We start from the raw sequence: 13,846 nt of genomic DNA, 5'->3' as shown, positions 1-13,846 counted from the left end.
CCTCAATCTTCCTCTGAGGTAATTAGGCGTCTATGAAAATATCCAGAATGAGTTCAGATAGGAGACACAGTTCTTTTTCCAAATTCTCAACCTTAAGTCTCTGAGACTAGACTAATAATTTCCAGCAAATCACCTGAGAATAGGTTTCTTTGGGGACATGTAGGCATCCGGATTCTTTTAACAGGGGTGAGGCAGTATAGTGTATAGGACACTTGCCTTGCATGCAGTCAACCCAGATTTTATCCCAGAATCCCATATGATTCCCTGAACCCCAGCAGGAGTGATTCATGCATAAGGATTTAGGAGTAGGCCCTGGACCCAGCTGGATGTGACCTCACCACCCAAAAAGAAACAGATTCTTTTAATGGTATGAATTTATAACAAACTTTATTTCTGGGATTTTAGGACAACTGTATCTGCAGTACCACCATTAGCAGACCACTAAAATACCAAATAAACACATTTTTCATTAATTCAAACACTTACCCTTTGTCTTAAAAACATGCTCACGGATAGGGGTCACAGGGCGGTTTATGAACTGCTGGTCCTGGTGAACAAGGGCCTCTTTGATCAAGGGAAGTCCAGTTATAAGGACTGAGTATATGTCACCAAACTCCATGCTCATAACATTCCCATATTTCTTCACAAACTGAAAAACAGTGAAGTAGCAGTCACAGTTGAATACACACATATCAACATGTGTGTAGTTGGGTCGAAAGGAACTGTTTGGAGGGGAGTTGTGTGTGTCAGTGTGCAGGTACACCCTGGCTTGATGACACAGTTTCGTCCCATTTTCTTTTCTTCTTTTTGCATCTGAACCCAGATTTCTTCTTTCACAGGACATGAATATATCTTACAATTTTTTTTAAAAAAGTTAAAGCAGAAGTACACACTAACAAAAAATTCTTTATAAGTTTAACTTATAAGAATTGAGGTAGCATCTGCCCTGGGTCCCTAGAATGACATGTGAAGCTATAACCATGACAAATAAACAGGGTCTCTAAACCCTAGTAGGTGAAGGAAAAGAATTCAGTGTATGTTTTTGCCGAGGAAAGCTGAGCTAAGTTTCATATAAGCCTGATGTAGCAAACAGGGACTTCTCAGTAAATCATCTATGTTTAATCAGAAGAGAAGCTCCTGCAGGTTTCACTTGTGCTAGATAATAAAGAACTTATTATAGCGTGGGGATAAGCAATGGAGAAAAGAATTAGTATGTGTGACTCTTGGCTTCCTGGCTCACTCATTGGTGGCGCGGTGACAAATTTTTGAGTTTTATTCTTTTTGAACCTTGGGTTCCCAGCCCTAAAAGGGCGAAAAATTTTCTCTCTGAAAGGGGGCTGTGAAGAAGAATGAGAGCAGAAAGTGAAAGGCACTTTGTTTTCCAGTGCCTGGCCTGCATCCAGGGAAGTTTGAGGAATGAACAGGCCCTGTGAGCAAAGGGAGATAGATGGTCCTGCGGTCATTGCAGCAAAGAGAATAAGAGCAAACAGCAGACCATGCAGGAAGAAGGTGCTCTTGGTCACAGAAAGTCATTTACTTTCTTTGTTTTCTTCCCCCCCCCCCTTTTTTTATTGAATCATTGTGAGATGCAGTTACAAACTTTCATGATTGAGTTTCAGTACTACAATGATCGAGTACCCATCTGTCCACCAATGCGCATTTTCCATCACCGATGTTCCCAGTTCTCCTCCCACCACTCCAACCCCATCTCACCCCCTGCCTCTCTAGCAGGTACCTTCCTTCTTACTCTCTCTCTACTTTTGAGCTTTATGGTTTGCAATACAGATACGGAGAGGCCATCATGTTTGGTCCTTAGTCTACTTTCAGCACACATCTTCCATCCTGAGTGATCCCTCCAACCATCATTTACTCAGTGGCCCCAAGAAGGTCATTTACTGTAGTATAATGTTGAACACCTTCTACCTTATATCTCATTTAATCACACAACCACCCTGGAGTATCAATGCTTTCCTTGTTTTTCTTGCAAAGTTAAAATGTGGTAGTTAAAGAAAAGGGTAGTTAAAGAAAAGGGTAGTTAAAGAAAAGGGTAGTTAAAGAAAAGGGCTGGAGCGATAGGGTAGTTAAAGAAAAGGGTAGTTAAAGAAAAGTTAAAGAAAAGGGTAGTTAAAGAAAAGGGCTGGAGCGATAGCACAGCGGGTAGGGCGTTCGCCTTACAAGCGGCCAACATGGCCGACCCGAGTTCGATTCCTCCGCCCCTCTCGGAGAGCCCGGCAAGCTACCGAGAGTATTCGATATGCCAGACACAGTAACAACAAAGTCTCCAATGGAGACGTTACTGGGCCCGCTCGAGCAAAGAAAAGTAGCCAAGGTGGCAATGCTTTAAAGGGATGGAAGAGATCTTAATGCAATGTTTGAGGACAAAGTCACACATGTGAAAGGGCTCCAAGTTTGTTTTTTTAAAAATTTTTAATAGTGAGACATCATGAGGTACAGTTGTAGACTTACAAATTTTTGTGCTTGGATTTCAATTATACAATGATCAAATACCCATCCCTCCACCAGTGCCCATTTCCCACCACCACGGATCCCGGTATCCCTCCCACCCCCACCCCCCCCATCCCACCCTGCCTCTGTGGCAGGGCATTCCCCTCTGTTCTCTCTCTCTCTCTTATTGGGTGTTGTGGTTTGCAAAAGAGGCAATGGGTGACAATCATGTTTAGTCTATAGTCTACTTTCAGCATGCTTCTCCCATCCTGGGAGGATCCTCCCAACACCCTTTATTTGGTGTTCCCTTCTCTATCTGAGCTCCCTTTTCCCCTAGCATGTGTGGTTGGGCTCCAAGCCATGGAGTAAAATTCCTGGTACTTGAGCAAACTAAATGAGAATGAGAGTAGAGGAGAGTAGGATAAGAAAAATAGAAAGAAAAGTGTTTGGGCTTTGTCATTCTTATGGCTAAATGTGCAAATAAGTGTACGGTGTTTGACTGAGAGTGACTATGTACTGATCAAAATTTTTCCTGACTCCCAGTAGATGGTGGGTTCTGTCTATCTATAGACAGTGATTATAAATCAATGGGCTTCACCCCCTCTGGTATGGTATCTCTGCTCTCTCTGCTCCAAACCCAACCATTTCTCTCTCCCTTGTCAGTTTTAGCACCAGAACATAATTTCCCCCATCATAGTAAGTATAAGTGTAGTTCCAGCATCTACATACTCTTTTTTTCTCTACACTCTGAGTTTTCAAGGATTTAACGTGGATTACTTATAATTTAGTTTGACCTAAGAGTAACTGTTTTCTTTTTTTCAATCAAAGGTGCTTGGGCAGTCAGTCTTATTTTTTCTCTCAGCTGTGAAGTGAAAGACTTTTCCCCCTAGAGCAGGAATTGCAGACGAGTGATTGTCCAGCAATCTGCCTGCTGGCAGCAAGCTCTTACAAGGTCAGCAAACGTGATTTCATTCTTTCTGGTATCTAGGCTTTGGGGCTGGAGTGATAGCACTGCAGGTAACCAGAGTTCGATTCCTCCGCCTCTCTCGGAGAGTCTGGCAAGCTACCAAGAGTATCTCGCCCACACAACAAAGCCTGGCAAGCTACACATGACGTGTTCGATATGTCAAACACAGTAACAATTGTCACATTGGAGACGTTTACTGGGCCCGCTTGAGCAAATCGATGCACAACGGGAGGACAGTGACAGTGACAGTGACAGCAAGTATAACCAGTTCTTTTTCACCCACCACCCTATGCTTCCACACTACAAATCAAGACTAAAACTCTTTTTTTGTTTTGTTTTGCTTTTTGGGTCACACATGGCAATGCACAGGGGTTACTCCTGGCCAATGCACTCAAAAATTATTCCTGGTGGTGCTCAGGGGACTATATGGGATGCTGGGAATCGAACCTGGGTTGGCCACATGCAAGGCAAACACCCTACCGGCTGTGCTATCACTCCAGCCCCAAGACTAAAACTCTTTGGCCCAAAGTCTCCCACCAAACTGTCTCTAGTATGTCTTGCTTATAGGAAGGTCTGAGAAAAGATTTTATCAAAGCTGACCTGGCTTTAAAACGCATGCTTTTTTTATTTTTAAAAACTAACAGAAATGGGTCCATACAAGCCACGTAAATTTTAAATTTTATTTTTGAATGCATTATTGAACTTTTGATGCTGCATAACAAATCACTGGGGCACAATGTGAGTCATTTTGCCAATTAATTTACATATCTGTGAATCTAAGACTCAGGGCATCTGAGAAGACTTTTTATTGTAGGCTAGACTGGAAAAACACAACCATTAGTTCTTCAAAAGAAACAAGCAAGGGAACAAAGGAAGTTAAATTCAGTTGGATCAATGGTCTAAATCAGACTTAGAATCAGAGATGAAATAGAAACAGGATTGATATAGAATTTATAAGATACATAAAAAAAATAAGAGAATGGAAATGTAATCCAAAGACTACAATTCCAAGTGTTGAATTAAGTATTTAAACCACAAAATGGAGTAAATTTTATGAGAGAAAGAGAGAGACAGAGAGAGGGGAGAGAGAGAGAGAGAAAGAGAGAGAGAGAGAGAGAGAGAGAGAGAGAGAGAGAGAGAGAGGTCCCTGCCATAGATATAGAGGCAGACGGTGGAGATTGAGGGGGGTGGGGGTTGGAAGTGAAACTGGGGACATTGGTGGTGGGAAATGTACTACATGGAAAGTATCATGTTAAGCGAAATGAGTCAGAAAGAAAGGGATAGACATAGAAAGATTGCATTCATCTGGGGAACATAAAGTAACAAAATAGGAGACTAACACCCAAGAGTGGCCGAGATTAGTAGCAGGAATTTTGCTCCATGGCTTGGAGGCCAGCCACACATTCTAGGGGAAAAGGGAGCTCAGCTAGAGAAGGGAGCACCAAATAAAGGGTGTTGGGAGGATCCTCCCAGGATGGGAGAAGCATGCTGAAAGTAGACTATAGACCAAACATGATTGTCACTCAATGCCGCTTTTGCAAACCACAACACTCAAAAGGAGAGAGAGAACAGAGGGGAATGCCCTGCCACAGAGGCAGGGTGGGATGGGGGGGATGGGGGTTGGGAGGGATACTGGGATCTGTGGTGGTGGGAAATGGGCACTGGTGGAGGGATGGGTATTTGATCATTGTATAATTGAAACCCAAGCACAAAATTTGTAAGTCTACAACTGTACCTCATGCTGTCTCACTAATAAAAAAACTGTACACTGGTGAAGATAAAGATGGTTGTTTAAACAAAAAAGTGGAGCAAAATAAATATTCAGAATAAAATAATTAGAACTAGTGAGACAGGAGATTAAACCATGGTTACCATAGATGTAGAGTTAAAATCACTTCCCCTTTATCTAATTTTCTCAACTCAAAAGCCAACAAAACAAAAGAGAGAAAGAGGAGGTGTGTAGCAATAATGATTATTATCCATTAATAGGTTCATTTGCACTCCCATCAGAATAGGAAATAGAGTGTGGGGGAGGAGGAAAAAGAGAATGTACATGAGCGTGTGTACTCATTCTAATAGAAAAATTAACACATATGCGTTTTACAATTTTAATGCCTTCATCAAATACATTTGTTGTATTTTGTTTTGCTTTTTTTTGCTTTTTGGGTCACAGCTGGCAATGCACAGGGGTTACTCCTGGCTCTGCGCTCAGGAAATACTCCTGGAGGTGCTCAGGAGACCATATGGGATGCTGGGAATTGAACCTGGGTCGGCCGCATGCAAGGCAAAAGCCCTACCCGCTGTGTTATCTCTCCAGCCCTCATGTTGTATTTTTTAATTGCTTGGTTTTATTTCTGGAACATTTTTTTCTATTAGGGAGTTCAACTTTATGCTCATTGAAATGTACAAGTGCTAATAAAAAGTTACAAATGGATGTGATTTCATTTTAATCCAAACTAACTTGGAAAGAAATATACCAAAGTCCAAGAAAGATGTTACTGAGTGTGTGTATTTGTCTCTGTGTGGGTGTGTGTGCGTGTAAGTTTAGTTGGGAGTAAAGGAGTAAATATAGTAAAATTCTCTTTTTCATAAAATTACATTTTAAAATGTCTCAATGAATAAGTATTCATGTTATAGTTTAAAACTTTCCTATTTTTAAATGGTTGCAGAGAACCTCAAGGGCTAGTGTGCATTTTTTGTGTGATAGAGTCCAAGATTCATCACTAGCACCCAATGCTCCCCCAAACTCCTAAATGAGTGACTCAGGAGTAGCTCTGAGTACTGTTGGTGTGGCACATAAACAAATTAAAAAACTAAGTTGCTTTGTTTTTTGGATCACACCTGGCAGTGCTTAAGGCTTACACTGACTCTATACTCAGGGATTAGCCTTGGTAAGTTCAGGCGACAATATGAAGTGCTGAAGATTGAACTCAGGTCAGCAGTGTACAAAAAGCACCTTTTCTGCTGTACTATATCACCAACCACATAGTAAACAAATTTCTATAAAATAAAATAAACAAAACCCCCTAAGGAAATAAGGAATATATTTTTAAAAATTGACTCATACCCTTTATCAGTCTTAGAAGCCTTTGAAAATCTAGTATCTATTCAGAATGTGCTCTTCAATGAAACCATATAGACAGAAATACAGTCATACAAGGATGTAGTTGAGGCGAATTTACCAGTATCATTGCAACCTGAGGCTCATAAACTCCTGATGAGGATTCGTAATATAATGGTTCTTGGGGGTCTTTTAGTTTTCTGACAAGTTTAAAAGGTAAAAGGTAAAGGCCCTCCCGTTGATCGTCGATTTGCTCGAGCGGGCCCAGTAACGTCTCCATTGGAGACTTTGTTGTTACTGTGTCTGGCATATCGAATACTCTCGGTAGCTTGCCGGGCTCTCCGAGAGGGGCGGAGGAATCGAACTCGGGTCGGCCATGTTGGCCGCGTGTAAGGCGAACGCCCTACCCGCTGTGCTATCGCTCCAGCCCCTAAGTTTATGGGACAAGTTTATGGAACAAGTTTATGGAACAAGTTTATGGGACAAGTTTATGGGAATCAAATTCAAGTTTAAGATTGTAGACTATAATGATATTTCAAGCATCAGCGGACACAGGGCAATACCAAGATCAATGTGTGTGTGTGTGTGGTTTCTTATAGACAAAGTGTCTTGTAAGTGGCTGACTACATATAGAACTAATGTAGAGAAGATGACATGTGCTATAATGCTGGCAGGGAAGGATATGAAGGGATTAAGACTTGAATTTCCATCCTAGATACTGAAGAAAACATCCAAGAAGAGATAGTATTTGAGGCAGATCTCAAATAAAGCTCTGAAAAGCAGCAAAAAGACATGCAGCATATCGGGTAAGATTTTTTCAAATGTAGGACTAGAAGGGTAGTTAGGAACAGTGAGATATCTCTTCTGATTGGAGTGAATGTTTCATTAAAAACCATGACACTTTGATAGGGAGGTCAAGGGCATGTGGTATAAGCAGTCTCTCTAGGCTAAATGATCTGTGTGCATGTGGATTTATTTGTGTGATAAATATGTTTCAATCTTTTTTAACATCTCTGTGTTTTAAGGTCTCTTTTAGAAGTCGCTTTGATATGGATCTTAACTATTACCCTAATATGTCTTGTCTACCACTCCCCTACTTTAGTCCAATAAGATTTTCTCTTATTTAAAATAATTATTCTCCAATAATTCAAACAGTTATAGAAGAGAGTAGAAAATGAAAACCATAAAATAACTTTCCATTATGGCACAAAATAAGCTTATTTTTTCTTTGCTCTCATGGTTTAGCTTATGACATCTTGTTCCATTTGAAACTTTATTCCCCTTAAACTACTTGCCTAACAGTCCTTTCCAGCTCAGTCCAATTTATTCCTGTATTCCACAAGAAGTTATCCCCAGAGCTTCCCATTCACTCATTTCCTGATATCTAATTTGGTTACTCATTTTCTGAGATCTTATTTTTAATAAGAGTTTACACAATTTATCACCCAAGTTCTTGTGCTGTACCTGTCCTGCGACAAATACTATATCCACACCTGTGGAAGAAGCAGTGCCATGAATAAAGTAATTATACTCCTATTACAGGATAAAGGAAAGACAAGCAGAAGGGAGGAGAAGAGATATCTGAGTGACATAATTCTAGATTCAAGGTTTTATTTTGCTATTATCTAATGTGACTAGCTTGGGAAAATCACATTTGTTCTTGTGGTAAAATGGAAAGGCCCCCAGGTAATGCCTGCCTTGTGTTCCTACCATAAAGAATTAATGGAAATGCACTTGTAAATTCAGATTTAAGACCCAGACAATAGCTGGTATTGAATATTCACAAATGTTTCAAATGCAAATTTAATCAAAGCTAGCTTACACCATTTAATATATTTATTTCACAATACAAAACATGAGGGGCCAGGATGTGGTTGAAGTGGTGGAAGACATGCCCATCACTTGAGTGAGACCCTGGGTTCAAGTCCTGGCACTATTTTGCTCTTGAATACCAAGTGGTTCCTGGGCACTGCTGGATGTGACCCCACAACAATGACAATTGCAGCAGCATTAAAAAACTAAAAGGTCTGCTCTATAAAGAAGAAAAGGACATCTCTGATGTAAAATTGTGAGTTCGATGCTAAATTTTAGGCCTGGTTTCATAACTGGCCTACTTTATGTGTAGTCATTTCTATCTTGGTGGTAAAACAAGGGTCCATATCTAATTTCCTATTCCAGAAAAAAATTGATTCAAGTCACACCATTTTATTCCTCCTTCTAACCCTGACATTAATGAATGTAGAAAAAAGTAAAACCACTAAATATATTCTATCCCCTAGAAAATAAGGAGGAAAAGATGAAGTAATAAGACTGAAGCTAGAAACTGTTTAACCATACTCTGGACGCAAACACTACGAAGAAAGCTGTGAGTTACCCCAGTCTCCTGCGGGTGGCAGCAGTGGCTTCTCTGGGTGGAAGCTTGTCACTCCAGAGCTCTGCAACAGCAGCCTGATATCTCTCCTTCCTGAGACTGAGAGCTGAATAGCAGCAACTACCCCTGAACTTTGTCAAAAGACCCTCTAGAGGGGCTGGAGAGATAATACAGAGGATAGGGCGCTTGCCTTGCACTTAGCTAACCTGGGCTCAATCCCTAGCATCCCATATGATACGTGAGCACCATCATGAGTAATTTCTGAGTGCAGAGCCAAGGGTAACACCTGATCATTTCCAAGTGTGACCCATAAAAAAAACAAAGGGGGGGAGAGAGAGTGGGGGGAGGGAGAGAGAGAAACTGAGGGAGGAATAATTACTATTTCTACCTTTTTCTTATTGAAATAAGGATGGGGCTACAGACAGAATACAAGGGTTATAGCATTGCCTTGACATGTAAAAGACCCTTGTTTGAACCATAGTCAAGCATGTGGTCATCATAGCACTGCCAGAAGTGACTCTTTTTTTTTTTACCCTCTATTTTGAAGTTTATTAGTTATCAAAGGCCAGGCACTTTTTGTTCATGACCATTTCTGACCTTCTTTTTTTTTTTTTTTTTTACTTTTATTTATTTATTTATTTATTTTACAGTTGTAGATTTACAATTTTTTTTGTGCTTGGGTTTCAATTATACAATGATCAGATACCCATCCCTCCACCAGTGCCCGTTTTTCACCACCATGGATAATATCCCTCCCACCCCCATCCCCCCACAGAAGTGACTCTTGAACAGAGGCAGGTGTAGCCCTACGTGGTGTGGCCCAAAAACAAAAGCAGAAGAAGTAAGGATGAGTGGAACCCTTTCTGTGAAACAAATACGGGTAAGGGTGCATCTCCTATCTTCCTTACAGTAAGGAAGAGGTTACACTATGAAGTGGGGGTTCCTGAATTTTGCTCCCATTTTCATGAGTTCCAGCCTTCATAAAAGAGGAAGAGGAATCCCTAAGGGAGACTTAATTTCTGCTGCTGATCATTGTAACATGTTCTTTGAAAGTGAACATCCTGAATATGCTGATTGACTCTCTCCTACAATGAAAGGTTCCTATAGTGTCAGATAACATAATACATGGTATATCCACTCTATATTCAAAATGACTTGCCACACAAAGAACAAAGACAATTTCAACTTGAGTAAGTTGTCATCAACACTAAGACGATGCAGATGTTAGAATTATAGGGTAAATATGCTAAAGCAGATATTTAAATATATTTTTGAGGAATGCAACATTCTTATTTTTAAAAAACAGGAATTTGAGCAAAGACGTGTACAGAAGAACCTAAAGAAAAATTTAGATAAGAACATCCTAAATAAAAGCCCAATAGCAGCATAATATTAGAACAGTAGTGACAGAAAAATTAATGACAACGAAAACAGGCCAATAGAAAGCATCTAACCTACATAAAAGAGAAAATACATTGAAAAAAATCAATGTGACAGAGCTCCAGGGCCAATGCTAAAGAAATCAAAGACCTAACCTTTGTAATATCATTGTGCAAAGGAATCGCCAGAACATTTAGGAGTTGGAAAAATAGTTGAAGAAATAATGACCCCCCAAAATTACATTTGCCAAAGACGAGCCTAATTCAAGTTCCGTAATTCAAGTTCCGTGAGTGAAATAAACACCAAAAACGCGGGTGAATGCCCAAACACAAGTTAAACCACTCAATAAAACTTAAAAGCAAAGAACGTTTGAGCAGCATGAATGGGATCTATCTAGCGCATTAATTAGCTCTTAGTTGAGTACAGTAATCACTTAGAATTCTTTCAAACTTCCAAAGAGCAGAGGGCCCTGCCCGGGGGGATAAGCTCCCCCTGGGTCTCCAGGTCAACGACTTTAGCACCTGCTCCATCCTCCTGCTCTGGGTCCAGGGAATAGCCTGGCCCTGCAGGGCAAGGTCAGGACTCCACCGGTACCTGCTGCTCCTACCTGCTGAATCTGCAAGTGCGGCTGCTTAAAGTCCATCTGGAATAAGTTTCCCAGGAAGGGCAAGCCCGGGGGCCCCGGGGGGCAGTTCTTGGGGCGCCGCTTTCTGAAGAAATGAGCGAAGAACAGGAAGGCGACAGCGCCCAGCAGGAGAGTGCGCGCATGGAGCACTGTCCAGAGCGCGGTCTCCAGGAAACCCATGGTCTGGAGCGCGGCTGGGACAAGTGGCTCTGCTCTCTGTCTGAGGTCTGAGTAGTCACTGCGGTCGCCGCAATCCCGGGCTGCCCCTCCCTGTCCCGCCTCTCTCGGTTTGCTCTGGGCGCTCCCTCCCCGTCTGCGCTGGGTCCTGATACACGCACCCAGATGATCCGGGTGGCAGAGCTTAGCCTGGCTGCTCTGTCCCAGACCAGAGAAACTCACTCAGTTTTTCCTCTGCGCCCCCCACAGCGCCCACCCGCAGCGCCCCCTCCCCCAACCCCACCACCACCACTGCCTCAGGGATTCAGTGGGAACCTACCCAGGTCCGGGCAAGTGACTCTGAAAGCGGGGTGGATTTTTGGAGTCCCGGTTTCAGCTGACTGACAGTTCTGGGGCTTTTAGATTACAGGAGCGCGCTAGCCTCCTGACAGCCGCTGCTTTATTCTGATCAGGTGACTTGATGCCCTTCTTTGTCCCGTCCTGCAAGGAAAGCGAGACCACGACGTGAAGGACCAGATACCTGGTGGATAAATGAATCGGTGATGTGCAAGCAGCTCAGTAATGCTTCGGAGATGGTAAGCATTACATCAAGCTCCTGGTCCTAAGAAGGGCTTAATTAACACTAGATCCCGGCTCTTGTCAGTTTACAGAGGTTCTTCCTTATAAACTCTGAGGTCCCAAACTCCCACCAGTTCCACACTTCCCCTAGGTTTCACCCATCCCCACCCATATCCTGTGTGGGTCCACCTCTATCTCACTATAGAGGTGAAAAACAGAAAACGCAGCATAGTTAAGGAAACACACACACACACACACACACACACACACACACACACACACACACACACTTTAAAATCTTAAATCTTCTAGACAAATGAAAATCGCCATCAGCATTGAAGTTCTTTCCCCACTAAGTGAAAATGCAAATCAGCACGGGCATTTGGACTCTCATATTTTAAAATGTAATGCAGTTTACAGACAGCATTTTTTGGAGTTGTGTATATATTCCATATGCCAAAAACAGTAGCAACAAGTCTCATAATGGAGACATTACTGGTGCCCGCTCCAGAAAATCGGTGAACAATGGAAGGACAATGCTACAGTGTTACAGTACATATTGTAGATATACTTTATACAGAGTTAATGGTTTGGATTTTTGTTCGAAAGGAAATTGAGCAATTCAAAGATAAATAAGATGAATTTAAGACAATAAGTAGAATCCTGGCATTGATGTTCAGTATCTCTTTGAAGAATTCCCCCTTACATTCTCTGTAGAGTACTAATATATTGCCCCAAATTACTGAATTATTCTGAGAATAGAAAAGAAGAAAGAAAAAGATAGAACAAGAAAGAGATAGAGAGAGAGAGAGAGAGAGAGAAAGCTTGAGAAGCAAATAAACCTTGATCTATTAAATCACACACATGAGGAAAATCCAGAGCAACTAAAAGTAATACTAATTGCTCAATGAGAAACTAGTTTTCTTCTTATTTTGTTTTTATCCACACGCATTTCTAAATAAACTGATGAGGGTCTGGAGTGACAGTACAGTGGGTAGGGTGTTTGTCTTGCATGCAGCCGACCTGGGTTCAATTCCCAGCATCCCATATGGTCCCCCAAGCACCGCCAGGAGTAATTCCTGAGTGCAGAGCCAGGAGTAATCCCTGAGCATCGCTGGGTGTGACCCAAAAAGAAAAAAAAACCTAAATAAACTGATTATCCATCGACAAATCAATTACTATGACTACAAGTATTTTCAAGTGATTTTTCAACATAAATTAATCCATGTCTATGTATTAATACATGTCTATGTAGAGAAGCGACAGTAGCTCTGGAGAGATAGAACGGTGGGTAGAGCTGACATAGCCTTTATAGCCAGCACCCCATGCAAATGCTCCCGCAACACTGCCAGGAGTGATCCCTGAGTATAGAGCATAAATAAGCCCTAACACCTCTTGGGTGACCCTGAGGGCCCCTGCAGATGAGGTAGAAAAGCACTGCAAATTTTGATTGGTTTTCTGGGGCCACACCTGGAGATACTCAAGGCTTACTCATGGCTCTATATTCAGGGACCACTCAAGGTAGACCGGGGGGGGGGACAATAGGGTGTTGAGGATTGAACCCGGGTCACCCACATGCAAAGCAAGAGTCCTACCTGATATGCTATTGCTCCAGCTCTGAAGCACTGCTTCTTGTAGCTGGGCTGGCACTAAGACTCTGTAAAGGTGGCATAATCATAGGACATGATCTCCTCAGCACTGCTTAGGAGATAAAAAAATAAATCAGGTCTGGAAGTTTGGCGTCTGACTTTGACTAGTTTGTTTTTATATCGCAAACTTCAAAATGCTTCTATATTTTTTTTAACTTTTGCCAACATGATTTTGTAAAATCAAATCCTATATTACTAGGCATAAAAGTAAAACAAAATCAAGAAGTAAAGATTTTGTTAACAACAACTGAAGAAATATGTTGCCAGCACATAGACCCTAGCAAAAAATATTATAAGACTGGAGCAATAGTTCAGTGGGTAGGGCTCTTACCTTGCATGCAGTCAACCCCGGTTCAATCCCCAGTACCCCATATGGTCCACTGAGCAACACCAGGGTAATTCATGAGTGCAGAACCAGGAGTAACCCCTGAGCAATGCCAGGTGTGGCCCCAAAACAAAAACAAACAAACAAACAAATTCATATCCAAATAAAGAAGAGAATAATGTTAGAAAAGAAAAAAATAAAATTAAGACAAATATTTTATTCTCTTATTCTTGAGGGTGGGTGGACATTCCTAAGTAGTGATCAGGAGATTCATTGCTTTAGGTTAGG

At 41.6% G+C, this 13,846-nt stretch overlaps 1 protein-coding gene across 1 annotated transcript in view; it reads right to left on the bottom strand.

Moving 5' to 3' along the window:
* LOC130030991 (cytochrome P450 2J2-like) overlaps window positions 1-11,609 on the bottom strand; it is a 35,925-nt gene extending 24,316 nt beyond the window's left edge. Inside the window, exons 1-3 of the mRNA XM_056122209.1 lie at window positions 11,547-11,609; window positions 10,832-11,224; window positions 487-649 (exon numbers count right to left, since the gene is read on the bottom strand). Of these exons, the coding sequence (XP_055978184.1) occupies window positions 487-649; window positions 10,832-11,224; window positions 11,547-11,609 (619 nt within the window). The remainder of the gene's footprint in view (window positions 1-486; window positions 650-10,831; window positions 11,225-11,546) is intronic.
* Between the last annotated feature and the right edge of the window lie 2,237 nt (window positions 11,610-13,846).

Source organism: Sorex fumeus, unplaced genomic scaffold (genome assembly GCF_029834395.1).
Source record: "Sorex fumeus unplaced genomic scaffold, SorFum_2.1 ptg000045l, whole genome shotgun sequence".
Taxonomy (NCBI): domain Eukaryota; kingdom Metazoa; phylum Chordata; class Mammalia; order Eulipotyphla; family Soricidae; genus Sorex; species Sorex fumeus.
The sequence above is the reverse complement of the archived record's forward strand: the minus strand, read 5'-3'. Positions and strand labels throughout refer to the sequence as shown.